General features: G+C 47.3%; 1 protein-coding gene across 1 annotated transcript in view; it reads left to right on the top strand.

The window, feature by feature from the left end:
* Positions 1 to 22,280, top strand: part of CFAP54 (cilia and flagella associated protein 54) — a 1,106,494-nt gene that overhangs the window by 586,387 nt on the left and 497,827 nt on the right. Inside the window, exons 39-40 of the mRNA XM_029597529.1 lie at positions 4,346 to 4,454; positions 17,087 to 17,239. Of these exons, the coding sequence (XP_029453389.1) occupies positions 4,346 to 4,454; positions 17,087 to 17,239 (262 nt within the window). The remainder of the gene's footprint in view (positions 1 to 4,345; positions 4,455 to 17,086; positions 17,240 to 22,280) is intronic.

Genomic DNA, 22,280 nt, shown 5'->3' with positions numbered 1-22,280 from the left:
GCACGGATTCCGGCAGACAAGTTTCTTGTGTCACCTTGCAAGGGCCAAGGCAAGCGTGTAGCGGTCAGGGACACTCTTCAACGGCTGGAAGACCTGGGCGCAATAACCCCCGTGCCCCCGGGGCAACAACGGAAGGGCCGGTACTCCATTTACTTTGTCGTGCCAAAGAAGGTGTCTTCGCATCCCACGCTTCAAAATGGAGACAATTCGGTCGGTGGTAGCCTCGGTTCGGCCAGGCGAATTCCTGGCTTCATTGGACCTCACGGAAGCGTACCTTCATATAGGCATCCAGCCGTTCTATCAGAGGTTCCTCAGGTTTTGCATTCTGGGCAGACACTACCAATTCAGAGCTCTTCCCTTCGGTCTCGCCACCGCTCCCCGCACGTTTACCAAGGTGATGGTAGTGGTGGCAGCACAGCTCCGGAGGGAGGGATTTCTAGTGCACCCCTACTTGGACGATTGGCTCATTCGGGCCAAGACCGAAAGACTGTGTCGACAGGCGTTCGACAGAGTCCTGCAGCTCTTACACTCCCTCGGATGGGTGGTCAATCTCGCCAAGAGCCGGTTGGTCCCTACCCAGTCCTTGGAGTATCTGGGAGCGCTGTTCGACACGAAGCAGGGCAAGGTGTCTCTTTCCAAGGAGCGGGTGTGCAAGCTTCAGAGTCAAGTGAGGCGTTTATTGTCGCTACGGATTCCTCAGGTGTGTGATTATCTGATGGTTTTAGGCTCTATGGCATCAACGCTAGCTTTGGTTCCCTGGGCCTTCGCTCATCTACGTCCGTTGCAATCAGCATTGCTCTCCCGATGGAAGCCGGTGTCGGAAGAATTCCACCTCCCGCTCCCACTCACGGCTCAGGCGAGGGCCAGTCTTCAGTGGTGGCTCAATCCCGACCATCTGACGTGCGGGGTTTCCCTGCTCATGCCCAACTGGACAGTAGTCACGACGGACGCCAGTCTATCTGGCTGGGGAGCGGTCTGTCTTGGACGCTCGGTGCAGGGACAGTGGTCCAGGGCTCAGTCACAGTGGTCCATCAATCGCTTGGAGACCAGGGCGGTAACGCTAGCGCTGCAATCCTTCCTCCCGCTGATTCACGGGAAGGCGGTCAGGGTGTTGTCGGACAATGCGACTACCGTGGTGTACATCAATCGCAAAGGCGGAACAAGGAGCCGGCTAGTGGTGGAGGAGGGGCAGCGCCTAATGAGCTGGGCGGAGCAGAATCTCAGCCACATTGCGGCGTCTCACATCGCCGGAGTCGACAATGTCCAAGCGGACTTCCTCAGCCGTCATCATCTGGATCCAGGAGAATGGGAACTGGCGGAGGTCGCTTATCACCTCATCTGCAAAAGGTGGGGGACGCCACACATGGATCTGATGGCCACCACTCAGAACACAAAGGCTCCACGCTGTTACAGCCGACGGAGAGAGCGAGGGGCCGAAGACGTCGATGCGCTGGTGCTTCCCTGGCCCACAGATGTGTTGCTGTATGTGTTCCCTCCTTGGCCCCTGATAGGCAAGGTTCTTCGGCGGATAGAACTACATTCGTTGGATGTGATTCTGGTAGCGCCGGATTGGCCAAGGAGGCCTTGGTTCGCGGATCTACTCCACTTGGCAGTGGAACCTCCCCTTCGTTTTCACGGAGCCGCGGCTCTCCTTCGTCAAGGACCCGTTTGTTTGGGAGACGCGGATCACTTCTGTCTCGCTGCATAGCTTTTGAGAGGAAACGCTTGAAGAATAAAGGATATTCGGAGGCGGTGATAGCCACCTTGTTGAGATCTAGGAAACAGTCTACGTCCTTAGCCTACGTTCGGGTTTGGGCGCTGTTTGAGGACTGGTGTAGGGATCGTAAGGGGGATCCTATGTCAGCATCCGTCTCCGATGTCCTCGCCTTTCTTCAGGCGGGTCTCTCGAAAGGTCTCTCTTGTAGTACACTTCGGGTCCAGATAGCGGCACTCGGTTGTCTCAGGGGAAAGGTGCAAGGTTGTCCCTAGCACTTCACCCGAATGTAGCACATTTTCTTCGGGGGACTAAGCATTTACGTCCTCCGTTGCGTCATCCTTGTCCGTCCTGGAATCTCAATTGGGTACTTTCCGCTTTGTGCTCGTTGCCGTTTCAGCCGATAAAGCGGGCTTCGCTAAAGGATCTTACTCTGAAGGCGGTCTTTCTCGTTGCGATCGCGTCGGCGAGACGAGTTTCGGAGTTGCAGGCTCTGTCATGTAGGGAGCCGTTCTTACGGATCTCGGATTCAGGTGTATCTTTAAGGACGGTTCCTTCCTTTCTACCGAAGGTGGTGTCGGCGTTTCATTTGAAAGAGTCAGTTGAGCTTCCTGCTTTTCCGGAAGGGGAGCGATCGGACACTGGGGCGAAAGATTTACGGAAACTCGATCTCCGCAGTGTTCTCCTCCGTTACCTGGAGGTTACGAACCCTTTCCCGGTCTCAGACCACCTCTTTGTTTTGTGTTCTGGCCCAAAGAGGGGTGGTGCAGCTTCCCGGACCATGATTGCGCGTTGGCTCAAGGAGGCCATTGCTTCGGCATATATTCTGAAAGGGAAACCTGTTCCCGTGGGTCTTCGGGCTCACTCGACGCGTTCACACGCCGCCTCGTGGGCGGAATCCTCTCAAGTGTCGCCTCAGGAAATTTGCAGGGCGGCGACTTGGAAGTCGTTGCACACTTTCACTAGACATTATAGGCTGGATGTGCAGGCTGCAGAATCGTGGGGTTTTGGAGAGAGAGTACTCCGAGCGGGACTCTCTGGTTCCCAACCTCGGTAATTTGGCTCTGGTACATCCCAGGTGTCTGGACTGATCCGGGTATGTACAGGGAAAGGAAAATTAGTTTCTTACCTGATAATTTTCGTTCCTGTAGTACCACGGATCAGTCAAGGAGCCCACCCAAGTAGTCTATGTTGTCTGTACTGTTTGTTCTGAAGTAACGGAGAGTCCGCTCAGTGGATTCGATTGTTCAAACTGGTTGTCATTGTTTTCCTCTGGTTCTGGGAGTTCTGTTACAGCTGGGGGTTTGTTGAATCGGCCCTGATTTAGGGCGGTTTAGTTAGATAGTCTGGTTGTTCAATTTGGCTTTTACATTACGTAAGACTGAGGGGCTGTGGGTGGCGCCTTATTATATGTAGGGGAGCCCGACGGGTCTTGCTCTGTCTCCATCTGCTGGTACGGAGTCACAACCCAGGTGTCTGGACTGATTCGTGGTACTACAGGAACGAAAATTATCAGGTAAGAAACTAATTTTCCTTTACGAGCTTAAAATTGGGTTTTACACCTGTAAATGCTTTTTACCCATGTAAGTGGGCTTTTGAAAATTGCTACAGTATATGCCATTGAATTGTCCATAGGATATTCGCGTGTAAGTGCACTTTACATACGAGAATTGTTTTTCAAAATTGCTATGATAGTATGTTACATTTATATGTGTAAGTCCTTTAAAATTACCCTTTAAGTGTGATATAATTTACAACTGCTTTGAGCTTGGGGGCTTCCAGGAGGTCAAGCAAATTTAGGGGTAGATTTTAAAATGTGAGTGCGCGTGTCCATGTGCGTGTGCTTTCCGGCGTGCACACATGGATGCGCCAATTTTATAACATGCGCGCACCGGCGTGCGCATGTTATAAAATCCATGGGCTGCGTGCACATGCACGCCAGATTTTATAATCTGCGCGCGCATGTGTGAGTGGTGTGCGCAGGGGGGACCGAATTTTGTAATAGTATGCGTGACGACGCAATCAGGCCTCCCCGGGTTCCCTCCCAGTCCGCTCCAATTAAGGACTGGGAGGGAACTTCCCTACCCCCTTACCTAACCTTCCTTCCTTTCCTCTCTCCACCCTGATCCTTAATTCCTAACTAGCTACCCCTAATTTTTTTATTTTTTGACTTACTGCCCCTTGGGAGCAGAAGCAATGTAGACGCGCCGGCCAGCTGCCAGCACACGCTTTCCCAGGACAGCTTACAATGGCGCTGTCCTGGCCCGCCCAGACCCCGCCCCCCTGTTCTGCCCCTTTGAAGAGGCCTGGCACTTGTGCACATACCGGGGTTTACCCACGTGGCCGGGCCCCTTTGAAAATTCACCCGGCGCAAGCAAGGCCCGGCCACAAGCATAAACCCCGAGATTTATGTGCGCAGTGCTTTTAAAATCTACCCTTTATTAGGGCTAGTTAAAGAATTTTTAAAAATGATGAGCTTAAAAGAAAATTTATAGAGATTGGGCATTTATCTACCATGTTCACTTTTGAAGAATTTTAGAGTATATGATGAATACAGTTTCCTTTTCAGTAAGTGAAAAACTTGAAAACTAGTACATATTATTAACAAGCAGTGTATATTCTTGTATTTAGATATACTGCAGAAATTTCATTGGAAAACAGTTTCGAGTAGCCACTGCATTTGAAAGGCCGATTGAATCCGATGATAATATTGATTACGAGGTGCCCAAGATTTATGCAGGTCAGGACAAAAATGTATTTATTAGGCATTCATATATTATAGCATCTCTATATCTTTCACCTTGTGCACCCAATTAAATGTAGTTTGAATCCACAATTTGTGCAGCTTGGCAAATATTTCATATTAATAATTTTTTCATATATGTAAATGTTTCTGGTTTTGCATTTAAAAAGAAAGTACGGTAGCTATCTTGGCTCTTTCCAAAAAATTACAAATTCTCATCATTAACAGAATATTTCATTTAATCTTCAAAGATAAGAATAACTCTTGAGTCACACTAATGTGAAGTTATTTGATCTATCATAGTCATGATCAGAAGAAGCTTCTCTCAGACTCTAGAGCAGAAGTTCTCAGCGAGGGCTGCAGACAGGTCTAGTTTTCAGCATATCAACAATGAATATTCATCAGATATATTTGCATTCATATGGCCTATTAAAAAAAGGTGTTTAAATGTAAACCAGACCTGTTTGTCCCTCAGGGTTCAGGATTGAGAGCCCCTGCTTTAGACCAGCAGCTCCCAAACCTGTCCACCAGTACTCCTAGAAAGTTGGCTTTGCAGGATATCCACAATAAATTTGCATGACAAATTTGCATACAGTGGAAGCAGAACACTTTATATATATTTCATGCATATTCATTTTGAGTATCTTAAAAATCTGACTGGCTGGAGATTTCACCATTCTTTTGACACTAGGTGGCAATAGAGCTATTGAAATTCCAAAATCCCCCAGTTCCTTTATGACACTTACTGAAAAAGGAGTGCCATGTTGGCCTTCCATCTTCATCTTTGCAGTTCCTGTTCCTTTCATGATGGTTCTCCCTGCTTTGTTTTTTCTAGTTAGGCTGTTTTGTCATTTAGGAGATTATGTGGTAAGTCAAATTCAACATGAGATGAACTAAAGTGCAACTATGCCAATTACAGTCATAGTAATTTTCCTGAGGTAACAGGAGCAGACCTGCCACACCATTTCCCTGCACTAAAGTTCCTCTCTAAGAGTTGGCACTTATTGATTCTGAGGGATGGGAAGCAAAACATTCAATGAAGCTTTCTTGAATTAGCAATTGCTACCTTTTTGCTTCCTGTATACTATATTTTACCCAAAAATTAAAAAAAAAAAGAACTTTGCAGTCGCATAGACACCCTAAAAGCCACCCTCCCTGGCACAGATTTTTCTATGGTATTTACTGCATATCAAATTTCACACCAGCTAAAACAGATTCATGCATAGGATGATAATGGCTAAACAACTCATTTTCCCACATTTGTATGTAAATTTAAATGATTGCATACATGATTACAGTAACATTTACTGTGTCTGTATTATCACTAAGTTGTGTATGGGACAAGGGAAGGAGCATTTTAGGACCTTTTTACGTAGCTTGATTTTTGTTGTATGCAGTAAAATTGTTTAACGTGTCCAGTAAAAATACAACTGTTAGACCATGACACCTTCCCCACTCACTGGTTTAATGGGGAGGGGAAGTAAGTGTACTGCAAGGTGAAAAGAAATGCAATAGGAGAAAGTGTGTGTGTGTGGGGAGGGGGGGGGGAATATACACCTCATGGGGAAGCTGTTAAACAGGTGGATTTGCATAAAGAAGGAAACTGCTGAATAGCAGTCCACCATTACTTCACAGATAAACAGCAATAGAAGTCTAAGGTTCAGAAGAAAAGAGGCATTTGTGTTGGAACAAAATGGAACACTTATGTAAAGTGTTTATAAATGCTTTCATCAAGCAGACAGATTCCAAACCAGAGTGTATAGAGTGCGACTGACAACTTAGGCAGCTATATTTCAGAACAGAGTGCGACTGACAACTTAGGCAGCTATATTTCAGAACAAAGGAAAATCCAAACAGGAAGGGAATGGGAGGGCATAGTCTCCCTCTGTACCGCCCTGATTGGTTCTTTATATTTTGTCTAAGATCAAATGTAAATGTATCAATGCCACATGCACAGTGTTAAATAGTAAGGGGCAGATTTTTAAAAAATACGCGAGCGCGTACTTTTGTTTGCGCACCAGGCGCGAACAAAAGTACGCTGGATTTTATAAGATACGTGCGTAGCCGCGCGTATCTTATAAAATCCAGGGTTGGCGCGCGCAAGGGGGTGCACATTTGTGCAACCTGCGCGCGCCGAGCCCAGCGCGAGCTGCATGTTCCCTCCGAGGCCGCTCCGATTTCGGAGCGGCCTCGGAGGGAACTTTTCTTCGCCCTCCCCCCACCTACCCCCCCCTTACCTTTGTCGGCAAAGTTACGCCTGCTGAAAGCAGGCGTAACTTTGCGCGCATCGCCAGCAGCCCCGCTCCATCCTCCAGTCCTGGGGGCTGGTCCGGAGGCCTCGACCACGCCCCCGGGCCCGCCCCCGAAACGCCGGGGCACCCCCCCGAAACGCCGCGTCATTTCGGGAACGCCCCCGGACACGCCCCCTCCTTCCCCTTTTTGAAAGCCTCGGGACTTACGCGCGTCCCGTGGCTTTACGCGCGCAGGCGGCCTATGCAAAATAGGTGCGCCGGCGTGCGCGGGCCTTTTAAAATCCGCCCCTAATAGTACACACATAAACGTTTTTCACAGTGAGTGAACCTTTTTGGTTCCTTTTTGATTTTTAAGATCAAATGTAGCCAAACAGGCTAATTTTAAAACAAGCGCATGTTCACTCATGCACACTCGAACCTGCGCGTGAGCGGAGATATGCTAGACTTTTAAATCATGTGCGCATTTGCGCACGTATGATTTAAAATTCGCCTACCATGTGTAAGTATGCTCCAGATTTTAAGAGGTTACTTGAGCAAACCTACTTCACGTATCTTCCATAGGACTTTTCGGCTTTAGTGCATGCTTGTAAATAGATTTTAAAACATGCTCGCACAAGGGACATTCCCAGTTTTTCCAGTTAGTCCACCAGTTTGACTAGTCAGCTCACGGTCATCGTGACCCTTCTGATTCTTCATCCTGCACATCTCCGCTTGACCCAGACCCTTCACCATGTCACATAAGATCTAAAATGTGAGATCTGCAGACTTGTTATTCATCAGGAGCAGCTGTAGTAGCTAGTTTTAAAATATGGATTTATGCGGGTATCTATTGGCCTCGCCCCAGAATGCCCATGCCCCGCCTCTTTTCCACCCCTTTACTTTTTGCTCATGCACGCGCATATATGCACATAAATCGTGGCTTTTAAAATCTGTATTGCTCACACGCCTTCCTTAAGAGAAACATGGGGGTAACCTGAACTGCATGGCAGATACTACCAAAAGAAGCTTGCTGGGCAGACTGGATGGATCATTTGGTCTTTTTCTTCTGATATTACTATGTTACATACATAGAAACATGATGGCAGAAAAAGATGGCCTATCCAGTCTGTCCATCCATCCAATTAATTTAGTATCATTTCCTTAGAGATCACCTGCATTTAATCCATGCTTATTCGAATTCAGATACTGTTTTTGTCTTCACCACCTCCATATGTATTTGGGCACTTTAGCACAGTCTGCATAGCAGAAAAGTTTACATGTGCATTGTTAATGTAACTTTGTGCACATATGTCGGCCCGCACCCAGGGACACGGCTATTTTATAACTTGCACACATATATGCGTGCAAGTTATAAAATAGCCTGACCACATGCACCTGTGCGCTGAATTTTAATTGGGCATGCACATGGCAGCGCACAAATCTTGGTTCTACCGTGTAAGTCGGGGGATTTTAAAAGGGGCATGCTGACTCCATTCCCAGTTTTACCAGTTCATCCCCAGTTCACCCAGTTAAGAGAGAGGTCCTCCAAACCCTCTTGTTTAATAGCTTTCACTCCCTCCAGTTAGCCCCAACCCTTAAAACCCTGCAGATCTGCCTAGTTTTATTTTTTAACGTACATGTCATCCACGCCAGAAGTAAAGTTATGTGGCAGGGGACCTTGGGGTGCACCAGGACACTTAAGTATTTATGCACACATCTCTGGTTCATGTCCTGAAATGCCCATGTCCTTCCAGACCATGCCCACACTCTGCCTCTTTTTGAAAACTTTGGAAGTGTGCACCTGGGCAGCTTGGCACATGCAAGCCCAACTTATTTGCACATCCCCTAATTAATGCAAGCACTGGGCTTTTAAAATTCACCTTTGATTGGAAGACTTTACCAAGGTTTTTCAAAGTGAACTTACAGATATAAATTTGCCTTTAACATTGACTGGTATCTTGCTCAAAGTTACACCTGCTCCTTGCAGATGTAACTTGTGTGGGATAACTTAATTGCATACTTTAAAAAATTAGGCACTTAAGTCACAGTTTCACCCCCAGGTTATCTCTCAGTGCACGTAAAAGTATGTGCGAAACTGGGTTATGCACACTTTTTTATATGCACTGGCCCCTGACTAATTTTCAAAATGCAGCTTACATGCATAAAACTGGACTTTATGTAAGTTGCTTTGAAAACCAAGACCAGAGTGACTTCATGGTGCATTTCAATGCCAAAACTCTGAACTGCACTGTATTCTTTTCTGAAGCCTAGAGGGCATGCTATCCTCTTAGAAAGATGAGGAATGTCCTGTGAAGGAACTCCTCCTAGCCAGGAAGGACTGAAAGGCAGGCCATGGGCCTAATCACTAGGCAAAGGAAACTTTTCTAATTAGGAAAGAACCAGACGCCAAGTACCAATAGAGCCCACCTGCTAGGAACACCCCACAAGGTTATTGGGCACAGAGCAGAACATATATATGCCCCTAAAACTTCATTTTAATTTTCAACAAATTGTTTTTGTGTTGATAACGCCATTCTCACAGGACAAGCAGGATGGTAGTCCTCACATATGGGTGACATCGCAGGATGGAGCCCAATCATGGAACACTTTTGTCAAAGTTTCTAGAACTTTGACTGGCACTTACTGGGCATGCCCAGGATGGCACTAACCCTGCAACCATCAGGGGCCCCCCTTCAGTCTTCTTTTTTCCGCGCAGCAGTAGCCACGCGATTAAGGAGCTCTTGGATATTCCTGACAGGAATTTTTCCTCACGGAATTACTTCAAACTTTCATACCCCACAGGGGTCCCTCTCTTGAATATTTACTTTCGCGGTACTCCGGTAAGTTTTTACCCAGTTCCGGTCGATTCCCGTCAGGTTTGGCCCTCGCGGCCAACTGACCGTTGACCGTACCACGGCTCAATTTTTTTCAAAGGCCATGGTGTCGAGGTTCCATCGGTGCCCTGACTGCACTCGCACCATGTCCATCACAGACCCGCATAAAGTCTGTGTAATGTGCCTAGGGTGTGAGCATGATGTCCTGACTTGCACCAAATGTGCCTTAATGACACCAAAAGGTTGCAAAGCCAGAATGGAGAAAATGGGACTTCTCTTTCGGTCTCAAACTCCGATGCCGTCCATAGCTTCGACGTCGTCTGAACCGGCACCATCCACGTCGCACCAGTATTGGGCACCAGCCAGTGACATTCCAGTGTTGACGACTTCCCGGCCATCGACTACCTCTGTTCCCCCTCAGGGCCGAGGGGATCGAAGAGAGAAACATCGACGTCGGCACCGAAAGCCTTGGACCATCAATGAAGGCAAATCATCGACCTCGCCATCGTCCAAGCCGCCATCGAAGAAGCCCCATCCAGAAAAGGCATCGAACCTTTCTGAGACCGGGTCACTGAGGCAACCCTCACCCGGATGGGTAATGGGAGCTGCGACTCTGCCTTTAACGGTGGTCCCTCCAGCTATGCCTCTGCCTCCTACTCCCCTTCCGGAGCCGGGGCTGCTTGCTCCATGTCTCTGTGAACAGCTGGACTGGATGGTTCAGGAGGCCATCGACAAATCGATGCACAGATTCCAGGTTCCTCGGATGCTGAACCCGGTGCTGAGTGTTGAACCGATCACCGACCCCATTCCGGCAGCACTGGCACTGCTGCTTTCGAGAATGGAAGCGCTTACAGCCGCTTTTCCACTGATGGATCCAGGGTCACCGATGGATCCGGCGCTCTCTCCTCTTCCGCTGTCATCGGGAGGTGAAACACCGTTCCATCGGGAGTCCTGCCGATGCCTAAACCATCGAAATCTTCGATGCCGTTACCATTGGTGCCGCCGATTCGTCCATCGATGTCCTCTATGCCGACATCGGTGCCCCCGGTAACTCCCTCCATGCCTTCGGAGCCTAGACCGGGACTTTCGGGAATACCTTCGTCCCATCCCTCTCAGGATCCTAGAAGGACCGGAGCTGATCCTTATGATACCGGGACCAACGATTTGTCACCAGACACTGATGATTTACCATCACCACCCTCTTCTACTGAAAGCAGGAAGCGTTCTCCTCCAGAGGACTTGTCCTTCATCAGTGTTGTGAAGGAAATGTCGGAGTTGGTTCCTTTCCAACTACAGACAGAGCAAGATGATAGACATCAGATGATGGAGCTGTTACAATTTCTGGATGCTCCCAAAGAAATCACCTCCATCCCTATCCATCATGTTCTTTTGGATTTTCTCAAAAAGAATTGGGAACACCCTGGTTCGGTAGAACCAGTCAACCGGAAAGCAGATACCACATATTTGGTCCAGTCAGCTCCAGGGTTCCAAAAACCTCAATTGGATCACCAGTCCGTAGTTGTTGAATCTGCCCAAAAAAGGGCACGTCGTTCAAAGCCCCATTCTTTCTTCCCTCCAGGCAAGGAGCAGAAATTCCTAGATGCCATTGGTTGGCGTGTCTTCCAGGGATCATTGCTTATCTCTTGGATTGCATCTTACCAACTTTATATGACCCAGTACAACAGGGTCCTCTTCAAACAAAAACAAGAATTTGCAGAGTCCCTGCCTCAGCAATTCCAGGAACAGCTACAAACCCTGGTTCACAAAGGTTTTGAAGCGGGGAAACATGAAATAAGGGCCTCTTATGACATCTTCGACACCGCTTCCAAGATTTCGGCAGCTGCTATTTCTGCAAGAAGATGGGCCTAAATTAAGTCTTCAGACTTACGTCCTGAAGTCCAGGACAGATTATCCAATCTGCCTTGCATTGGAGACATCTGTTTGGGGAACAGATCCAAAAAACAGTGGCACAGCTCAAGGATCATCATGAGACTCTTCACCAACTCTCTCTGATGCCTTCTGAATACCCGGCCAAACAACAATTCATGAAGGACTGCAAAATGTCGTTCTATCGTCCAGAGAAGTCCTATCCACCATTGTCTAGAGGTCGCTCCACAAAGCCTTTCCAAAAGACCCAGTCTTGTCAACCTCATAAACAAAAACCGCAAGCAGCTCCTCAGCTGGGCCCTGCTTCCGGTTTTTGACTCCTGCATAGAGAGCAGCAGCCAGCTTCCACTGCCGCATGTACCAGTGGGAGGTTGATTGTGCCACTTCAACAACATGTGGCACACAATCACTTCAGACCAGTGGGTCCTTGCCATAATTTCTCAAGGTTATCATCTGAACTTTCTCTCCATCCCACCGGATTCCCCACCTCGGCTGAAGTGGGGAACATCAGACCATTCACTATTCCTGGAACAGGAAGTCTCTCTCCTCCTTTGACCCAGAGCAATCGAACCAGTGCCCTACTCCCAACAGGGCCTTGGATTTTATTCCCGGTACTTTCTAATCCCCAAAACGTCAGGCGGCGTTCGTCCAATTCTGGACTTATGTGCCCTCAACAAGTACCTCCAACGAGAAAAGTTCAAAATGGTAACCTTGGGTTCCCTCCTTCCTCTTCTGCAAAGAGGGGACTGGCTCTGCTCTCTAGACCTCCAGGATGCTTACACGCACATAGCCATCACTCCGTCTCATCGCAGATTTCTGAGATTCCTGGTAGGCCCAAAGCACTATCAGTACCGAGTGCTCCCGTTTGGCCTAGCATCTGCGCCACGAGTCTTCACCAAGTGTCTCGTAGTGGTAGCAGCCTTCCTAAGGACCCAAGGTGTTCACATCTACCCCTATCTCGACGATTGGTTAATCAGGGCTCCCACTCAGTTAAACGCCTCGGTCATCCCTAAGTCTTACCTTACACACTCTGATCTCTCTAGGATTTCTCATCAATTACACGAAATCCTGCTGAGTCCCATCTCAAACTTTGTCATTCATAGGGGCAGACTTGGACACCTTCAAAGCAAAGGCATTTCTGCCTCGACAGTGAGCTCTCACTCTCACGTCTCTCGCACACCAGCTACAGTCTCATCAATGCTCAACTGCACGCCATTTCCTCAAACTGCTGGGGCACATGGCGTCCTCGGTGCATGTTACCCTGATGTCCTGCTTGGCCATGAGAGTCATGCAGTGGACTCTATAGTCACAATGGACTCAATCCTTTCAACCACTGTCAACCATTGTCCACATCACCGACCCACTTCGTCAGTCTCTGTCTTGGTGGAAAAATCAGACCAATCTTCTCTAAGGCCTACCTTTCCAGACTCAAAATCCTCAAATAATCCTTACCACCAATGCTTCCAACCTCAGCTGGGGAGCACATGTTGCCAATTTACAAACTCAGGGGACTTGGTCTCCAGAGGAAGCCAAGCACCAAATAAATTTCCTGGAGCTAAGAGCAATCAGATATGCTCTCAGGGTGTTTCAGGATCGCCTTTCCAACCAGGTCATCCTGATCCAGACGGACAACCAGGTGGCCATGTGGTACATCAACACATGGCCAGGGACGGGCTCCTACCTCCTGTGTCGCTGCCCGACATCTTCACTCTGCCCTCTTTACCTCTGTGACGACTCCCTCCAGGTCTGAAGGAAGGCTGGCTGCCGCGACGTCTCCCTGCCGTCTCTCTCCGGCGTCCCTGGGCCGGCTTGACACTGCAGATCTGCCATGTTGCCTAAAGCCTAGGGCGGGCACGCGCGCGCGCTCCGAGTGAAATACCAGCAAGGGCGCGAACCTCAGGGGCGTCTCCCTCAGATGACATCATCCGCTTCCGATATTTAAAGGTCTCTGATATCGCTATTAGTTGAGTTAGCAAAGGTTTGGGCTAAGGTTCAGATTGGGTTCCCTGCCTAAGCTACTCTGCCTGCTCAGACTTACCAGAGGTACCCGCTCCTCGGGGACCTCACTCTCTCTTTGCCTTTCAGGTTACAGACAGGAACCAGTACTCGCTCCTCGAGGGCCCTCGTTCCTGACTATCTGCTGATTCTCTTCTGCCTGGAAGTCATCATTTCTACATCATTGTGAGTTACCATCATGCTCTCAGAGCTTTCCCTGAAACCAGGTACTCGCTCCTCGAGGGCCTATCCTTCCCAGCTCCTGAGCTCCCTGAGACCAGTATGTGAGTGTTGTCATCTAGTTCTGTTCATGAACTCTGCATACCCTGCCTACTCATTGTCTACAGTTTCTCAACAGGTCAGCCTTCCAGGGATCGCTGTTATAGTATCTGAGGGACTACAGCCCTACCGGGCACTCTAGCTCACTACTGCCACCTCTGGTGGTTTCAAGACCTGTTTAATAAAAGAACTAGTGTGTGTCTGTCTCCATACTCTAAGCCTAGCCAGTGGTCCCTCTCGGGATCTTCCCCCGGGGGCGTGGTCATCTGCCACTGGCCCAAGGATCCACTTACTGCTATCTCCGGCAGTCTATAACAACAGATTGCTAAGTCCACCTACGGAATACATCAGATTGACACTCCTATCTGATTGCTCCTCCCATCAGCATAGCGGATCATGACAGTGGCACAGATATGGGCGGAAGCCCTCTCCCACTCGATGTACCTCAGGGCCACCTACTTGCCGGGAGTGGACAATGTGTTGGCGGACAAGCTGAGTCGCACCTTTCAGCTGCACGAGTGGTCCCTCAACCCCACAGTAGCGGATTCAATATTCCAACGTTGGGATTACCCTCACATAGACCTCTTTGCGTCACCTCAAAACCACAAAGTAGAGAACTTTTGCTCTCTCACTCGCAGCCCACACTCACTACCAAGAGATGCGTTCTCCCTTTCATGGGCAACTGGTCTCCTATATGCATTCCCTCCACTTCCACTTCTCTCCAAGACTCTCATGAAGTTACGTCAGGACAAGGGAACCATGATCCTGAAAGCCCCTCATTCGCCACGCCAGGTGTGATTTCCAATTCTTCAGGACCTCTCCATTCGCAGGCTCTTTCCCCTGGGGAAGGACCCGCTTCTGATCACTCAGAATGACGGGCGCCTACGTCACCCCAATCTTCAGGCCTTGTCCCTGACTGCCTGGATTTTGAAAGGTTAATTCTTCAGCCACTCAACCTTTCGGAGACAGTTTCCCGTGTCCTGATTGCTTCACGGAAGCGTTCCACGAGAAAATCTTATTTTTACAAATGGAACAGGTTTAAGTCATGGTGTTCCTCACTATCCCTTGATCCTTTCACTTTTTCCACCACGAAGTTTCTGGACTACCTCTGGCACCTATCAGAGTCAGGTCTAAAAACTTCTTCCATCAGGATGCATGTCAGTGCGGTAGCCGCCTTCCATAAAGGTGTTAGGGATGTTTCCATTTCAGTAGAACCCCTTGTAACACATTTTCTGAAGGACTTGCTCCACCTGAAACCTCCACTGCGCCCTCTGGCCCCTTCTTGGGACCTTAACCTAGTTTTGGGTCAGCTCATGAAACCACCGTTCGAGCCTCTCCAATTCTGTGATCTGCGATACCTCACATGGAAAGTGATTTTTCTTCTGACAATCACATCTGCTCGCAGAGTTAATGAGTTACAGGCTCTAGTTACCTACCCACCTTACACTAAACTTCTGCACGACAGGGTAGTACTCCGCGCTCACCCTAAGTTTTTGCCTAAGGTAATATCGGAGTTTCACATTAATCAATTCATTATACTACCCAGGCCCCATTCCAATCCAGGAGAACAGGCTCTGCATTAGGGGTGTGCATTCGTTTTGACCGCATATGTAAAACGCAACTTTTTTTTTTTTTAACTTAAAAAAGTGATGAGGCGAAAACGATCGCGATTTCCAACTTATTCAACATAGCTATCCTGACCCCCCCAGCTGGCCAAAAGTTCCATTTGGGTCCAACGAGGGGTCCGGGAGCGGAACCGCGGTGGACCACGTGACGTCCGCGTCACGTCGGAGTGACGCAGACGTCACGTGCTCCTCGCAAATGAATACAGGAATGGCTTCCTGACTCCCCGCTGGACCACCAGGGAGTTTTGGTAAGTCTTGGGGGGGATTAAGGAGGGTGAGGGGTTTAAATTTTTATTTAGGGAACCGGTGCACGTATGGACATAGCCTCAACGTATGGAATTCTACATATGTCCATATTGACCGAAATTGACCCTCACCTTCGACTTATGGACTTATGAACATAAACTTTTTGTCTGCACATCCCTACTCTGCATACCCTTGACTGTAAACGGGCTCTAGCATTCTACCTAGACCGTACAGTTACCCACAGGAAAAGCACTCAACTGTTTGTTTCTTTCCATTCCATCAGATTGGGGCAACCTGTGGGTAAGCAGACTCTCTCCTCCTGGTTAGTGGACTGCATATATTTTTGCTATCAGCAAGCAGGCATTCCACTTCAAGACCATGTTAAAGCACACTCTGTCAGGGCCATGGCAACTTCAGTAGCGCACCTACGCTCGGTGCCGCTGCCTGATATTTGTAGGGCTGCTACCTGGAGTTCTCTCCATACCTTCACAGCCCATTATTGTTTGGACAAGGCTGGAAGACAAGATTCCATCTTCGGCCAATCTGTCTTGTGCAACCTTTTTGCAACTTGATGTACCAACACCATTCCGCCTGCCCGTTAGGGTTCAGGATGCCCTCTTACCAAATTCCATCCCAGTTGTTGCGCTGGTTGCACGTCTTGGGTACATTTGGTGCATATCTAGAACATCTTCAGCTCGGTACTCACCCATATGTAAGGACTACCATCCTGCTTGTTCTGTGAGAAAGCAAATGTTGCTTACCTGTAACAGGTGTTCTCACAGGACAGCAGGATGTTAGTCCTCACGAAACCTGCCCGCTGCCCCGCGGTATTGGATTCGTTACATTTTGTTATTTTATTTTTGGCACTTCCTGTAGCTTTAAACAAGACTGAAGGGGGACCCCTGCTGGTTGCAGGGTTGGTGCCATGCTGAGCATGCCCAGTAGGGGCCAGTCAAAGTTCTGGAAACTTTGACAAAAGTGTTCTGTGATTGGGCTCCATCCTGTGATGTCACCCAATTGTGAGGACTAATAACCTGCTGTCCTGTGAGAACACCTATTACAGGTAAGCAACATTTGCTTTCTTCTCATTTATTGGTGCTGAGTAAATCAACAGTGACAAGTAATTTTTTCTTTTCCTATGCTTTTATTTCTTTATATCACTTAATTTCTTTTAGTGGATGCCGTATCTTTATAATAATAATTCTAGAGTTTGAGAGAAGCTCCTTCTATCCAGACATTGACCAGTTGTATCACTTCATCCGTATGCCTGTGAGGGTGCTATGTGCACACATTTGCACATGTAGATGAGTTTGATTTTTGTTCTGTTCTCTGCATGATTGTCAGAATCAAATTGCTAAATTAGCACATATGCTGCCAATCATTGTTATATAAGCACTTGTGAATACTTTTCTGAGTAAATGTAATGAAGATTTACACTAATAATAAATTATAAATGATTTTGTTTTTTGTATAGAATCTTCTCAGCATACTGTACAGTCTGTTCAATAAAACCTTTTTTTTTTTTTTTGCAGATGTTAGTAGAGCAAAAGCTCTAATCTCTGTGCCCCTGGATGTGATGGATACACTGAAATATTTTAGAGAGACCCTAGAAAAATCTAAGTATCACAGCAGAGCACTCAGGCATAGCCGGAAACTATTTGCTTTATTTCTTGCTCACATCCAAGGTATGGTAGTTGTTACAGTGTCACTCTATGGCTGTTAGCACTAATAATAAAGATTATTGAAGGAAACTCCTCGTACTCCAATGTCAACATGTTAAACATGGATCAATTTACTTTTTATAGTGGATTGAATTATGGTTCTAAGCCTTAAGAAAAGTTGATTAAAAAGTTAATTGAAAATATGACTGAAACAACTACCATGAATAATTTATATAGTCACAGTGCTTGACAAACATATGTACAGCCACTTCTGCAGTATATGATTTCAGCATAAGGACACTAAAAATCAGGTGTACTAAGCTTTTTTCCCATAGCCACATAGAAAGTAATTTTCAAAAGCATTTCCATATTACCTGTGGAAATGATTTGTTAGAAAATTGCCCACTGGATATGCAGGTAAACCTATATATTTATGTCTTGTATGCATGCGAGTTTACTTAGACTGAGTGGAGAAATTAGTAGGGAGTGCAATAGGGGTGGGGTTTGTACTTATCACATACTGTATTTTTGAATTTTCAGATGTATACATACATTTTCTGATAACATTTTAGCTGATATAATTGTGTATGAGTAATTTTGGTGGGATAATTTTTAGTGCAAACATATACCTATAAATTTGCTTTGAAAATAGTATAATTTATGCACATTTTTGCTGACTTTTAAGCGGGCTGTTACAGAATTACCCCCTAAATGGAAAAAAACTTTTTAACATGTGTGGCCTTTAGATCTTTGAATTTAGGTCAGGGAAAAAGAATTACATTTTACTTTATACCCCATTTTTATGGGATTATGATCACATACAAAAAAAACTAAATTGCCCAAGTGCACACAAACTCAAAGGAAATTGTGAGAGCTGAGAAATAATGAACCTGTGAGTCTTGACTGCCTGTTCCAGCTGAAACCATTAGACAAAATCCCCTTCATAGCAGAACAGTTCATTAGTAGAGTTCATTTGATCGAAGACTTGCTGGTTTCCATAGTCTATGTAGTGTCCTAACACACCTCTCATTTTAATAACATTAATGAACCAGATAGCCTTTCTTTTCCTCAATGCCTGAATAAATTGCATCTATTGATACAGCTCATCCATAGGGCCATTAGTTTTATGAGATCTAATGTCAAAAGTCTAGATTGGATTTTGTTAAATTGAAATCACAAAAGATGTGAATATTTCTACTTGTTAACCCCTTTGAAGATGTTTTACAATATAGGTCCTTTTACTGGTCTGGACCTGAAAGTGGGCAAAGTTTGTGCACTGTAATGTGTCTGTGGACCCTTTGGTTGTGTTACGCCCGTCAGTCGCAGATGGCTGTGACCGCTGTTGCTCAGCTCATGCCTCGCAGCAGCGACTCCTTTGGGTAGGCTTGCGGCCACCGCCAGCTATCGCCGGCCTGCCTGCCCCTGTTCCCGGGCCTCCCTGGATGCTGCCGACCGCCATCTTGCCCTCGGATTTCTTTAAGTGCGCGTGCTCTCAGGCCAGCCTTAAGCACGACATGGCGGGAACCTCGAGGGCATCCCCCCCAGATGACGTCATTCCTCGCGGACTCTTAAGCTGGCTGGCCCTGTCTGCCTACAACTTGGCAACGAGTTCCTTCATTGCTGAATCCGCTTTGCTCACTACGGACATCCTGTTCCAGCTCCTGCTGCCTTGGCGTGAGACGTTCTGGATACCCGCTCCTCGGTGGCCCTTTCCTCATCTCTGGCTATCCGCTTCTCGGAGGGCCCTGCGCCAAGGACTGCTGCCTGCCCCGTTCCTCGGGGCTTCCTCTGGAACCATCGACTACTTCAGTGAGTACTCCGCTCTGCGGACCATTGCTGTATCATCTCTACTGAGAGACCCTCATCGGTGTCCCCCGCTCTGCAGACCATTGCCGTATCATCTCTACTGAGGAACCCTCTTCAGTGTACCCCACGCTGTGGACCATTGCCGAATCATCTCTACAGAGGAATCCTCTCTGGGTATACACCACTTCACAGACCTCGTGGCACCTCTGTGTCTGTGTGACTTGCCGGGCATACTTGCCGGGCATACTCCCCGCTCTGCAGGCAGTGTTGCCCTCTCTCTCTCTCTCTGCTCCCTCTCCAGTATCTGCTGTGCTATGCACTCCGTAGCTGAGACCTCGCCTCCCAACGGTGAGGCTCACGGGGCTCCTCCTCATGGGCGGTACCACCTCTCACCTTGGCCCGGGGCCTATATACCCACAAATCCTAACAGATTGCAAAGTCCATGGACCCAGCACAGATTTCGGCTCTCCAGGCCATCCCTGGCCTGGCCCAGCGAATTACAGAACAGCAAAAGATTCTGGAGACTCTGGCTAGTGCCATAAATCTATTAAGCAATCGGTTGGACTCTACCTCGACGCCTGCCAAGCCCAGCTTCACTGGTGTCATCATTCCAGCCTACAGTGCCCTTGCTGGCACCCCCTCGCTTTGCAGGTGAACCCTTGTTGTGTAGGGACTTTTTAAATCAGTGCAACATGTACTTTTCGATACAACCTGCGTATTTTCCTGATGTTGTTTCCAAGACTACATACATCTTATCCCTTCTGGATGGGAAAGCATTGGCCTGAGCGTCACCCCTTTGGGAGCAAACGGATCCAATCCTTCAGGACCTGCCGGGCTTGCCTGCCCTATTCCGCTCCATATTCGACGACCCAGGCCGAAAGACCATCTGCATCTGCAACAAGGTTCCAGATCCCTGACCAATTATATCATCGAGTTTAGGACTCTCTTGTCCGAACTACACTGGGATCTGGGCTGACTGCGTGCTATATTTCTTGAAGGTCTGAGTCCGTGTATCAAGGACAAATTAGCAGCATGAGAACTCCCTGAGGCATTGGATTCTCTTATAGATCTCGTCGATTGCATTGACCGCCTTCATCGTGAGTGTTCGCATGAGGCCAGAGGATCCAAGAGGCTGGCTTCAGGTGCTCCATGCATTCACCCAACATCATCTACTCAGACTGCTACTACACAAAGCACCGAGGAGGAGGAACCAATGCAAATGGGCCATAGTCCATAGAACATACATGTTCTATGTAATGGCAGTGCCAAAAGTTCTGTATAATGACACTGTCAAAAAGTTTTAGTTATCTGTAAACCGATACGATGTGCAAACGGCTATCGGTATATAAAAACCTATAAATAAATAAATAAATAAATAGTCATCTAACCTAAAAGGAAAAGCGTTGTCTTCAACGATCAGGCCTCTGTATGTATTGTGGTCAACCAGGCCTTGCGGTATACTCCTGTTCACTCTGTCCAGGAAACTCCCAGGTCTAGGTTCTGCCGGAGGACTCCTCCTAAACCTGACTTCACCCTCTCCTCCATTAATTCTGCCTGTCTCAATTAATTTGGACAACCAGGAATTCCAACCCTGGCCGGTGGAATTCCAACCCTGGCCGGTGGACTCCAGGGCCGGTGGAAATTTTATCCTAAGACAACTTTTGAAACACCTTTGGATTCCCACCGCCGTACACCAACATCATTACTGCTCTCCTCCATTCATGGCGAGCCGTTACCAGGTGAAGTCACTTTCTCCATGGTTCCATGGATAACACTTTCTTAAGTGTTATCCATCAAATTTACAAAAATGAGGACTATCCAATGCAACTGCTGTGGAGCCTTTATATTGAGGGTAATCATATGGAAACTTAAGGCTTGCCCCATTTGTTCAGAATTCTCTACCTTGGAAAAGGAACTGGCTGAAGTTAAAGCTGAATTAGCTTCAATAAAGAAAGTCCCAGCCACTTTACATTATTCAGGAATTAATTTCCCATTTCCACAGAATAACCAAAATTCAAGGAAAAAGAGATTTACTGTGGGTTCAGGAAGGATAAGACCTGTGACCCACAGACACCCGTTATTGACAGCTGTGCAGCCCACAACTCTACCCCCCCCACTCACACAAGGCATTAAGGAACTCAAAAAACAGTATTACAGTGGGCTCTGGAAGAATTAGACCTGTGATCCGGCGACACACACTGTATCAAGTGCAACAAGAACAAAATGCCTTCTCTGTACTAAATACTGAAGAAGTTCTTGAAAAAAAGATTGAAGTGTTATCTGAAAAGAGAGAAGAAACCCAATGCATACAGAAATTCCAGATCAAAAACCAAAGAGAAAAGCTCACTGTGATGGATGTATCTGTCATCAGAGGCACTAATCTTTTCCCTTGCACAAATGCAAAGGGAAAAGTGGATAACAAAACTCAACTAAAGAGGTCACAAAAGGAATCCAGGAACAGCAGTAAACTGAACGAAGAAAGCTGGAAAGCTATGAGCACAAATGCTCGTAGTTTGGGCAATAAAATCCCAGATTTGCAAGCCCTAATGGTAGAGGCGGACTTGGACATTGTTGCTGTCACAGAAACGTGATTTACGGAATTTCATGACTGGGATACAGCAATACCAGGCTACAACTTGTTAAGGAAGGACAGAGAGGATAGAAAAGGGGGAAGAGTGGCTCTTTATGTCAGAAACAATATCCAAGTATCTGAGCTGCAAGGAAGATGGGGCAATGAAGAAGCACTATGGGCCGACCTAAAAAAAGATGGGGCATCCATTTTTATTGGAGTGGTTTACAGGCCTCCAAACCAAAAGGAAGAGCTGGACAGAGATCTGATTGAAGACATCCAAAAGATAGGAAAGAAGGGAGAAGTAGTGATCGTTGGAGACTTTAATATGCCGGATGTAGACTGGAGAATCCCATCTGCAGAATCTAATAATAGTCGAGAAATAATGGATGCCCTGCAAGTAGCTTTGTTCAAACAAATGGTAATGGAACCAACGAGAGAAGGAGCTATACTCGACTTAGTGCTCACAAATAGAGATAATGTCTCTGATGTCCAGGTGGGCGCCCACCTCAGCAGCAGTGATCATCAAACGGTATGGTTTAATATCACAAAAAGGATATGGAAAAGAAGCACAAAGACCCAAGTTTTGCAGTTCAAAAACATGGACTTTGATGAAATGGGGAAGTACCTGGAGGAAGAACTAAAAGGCTGGGAGAACGAGAGTGATGTGGATCAACAGTGGACCAATCT

The sequence above is a fragment of the Rhinatrema bivittatum genome, chromosome 4 (assembly GCF_901001135.1).
Source record: "Rhinatrema bivittatum chromosome 4, aRhiBiv1.1, whole genome shotgun sequence".
Taxonomy (NCBI): domain Eukaryota; kingdom Metazoa; phylum Chordata; class Amphibia; order Gymnophiona; family Rhinatrematidae; genus Rhinatrema; species Rhinatrema bivittatum.
Note: the sequence above shows the minus strand (reverse complement) of the source record. Positions and strands in the feature narration are given on the sequence as shown.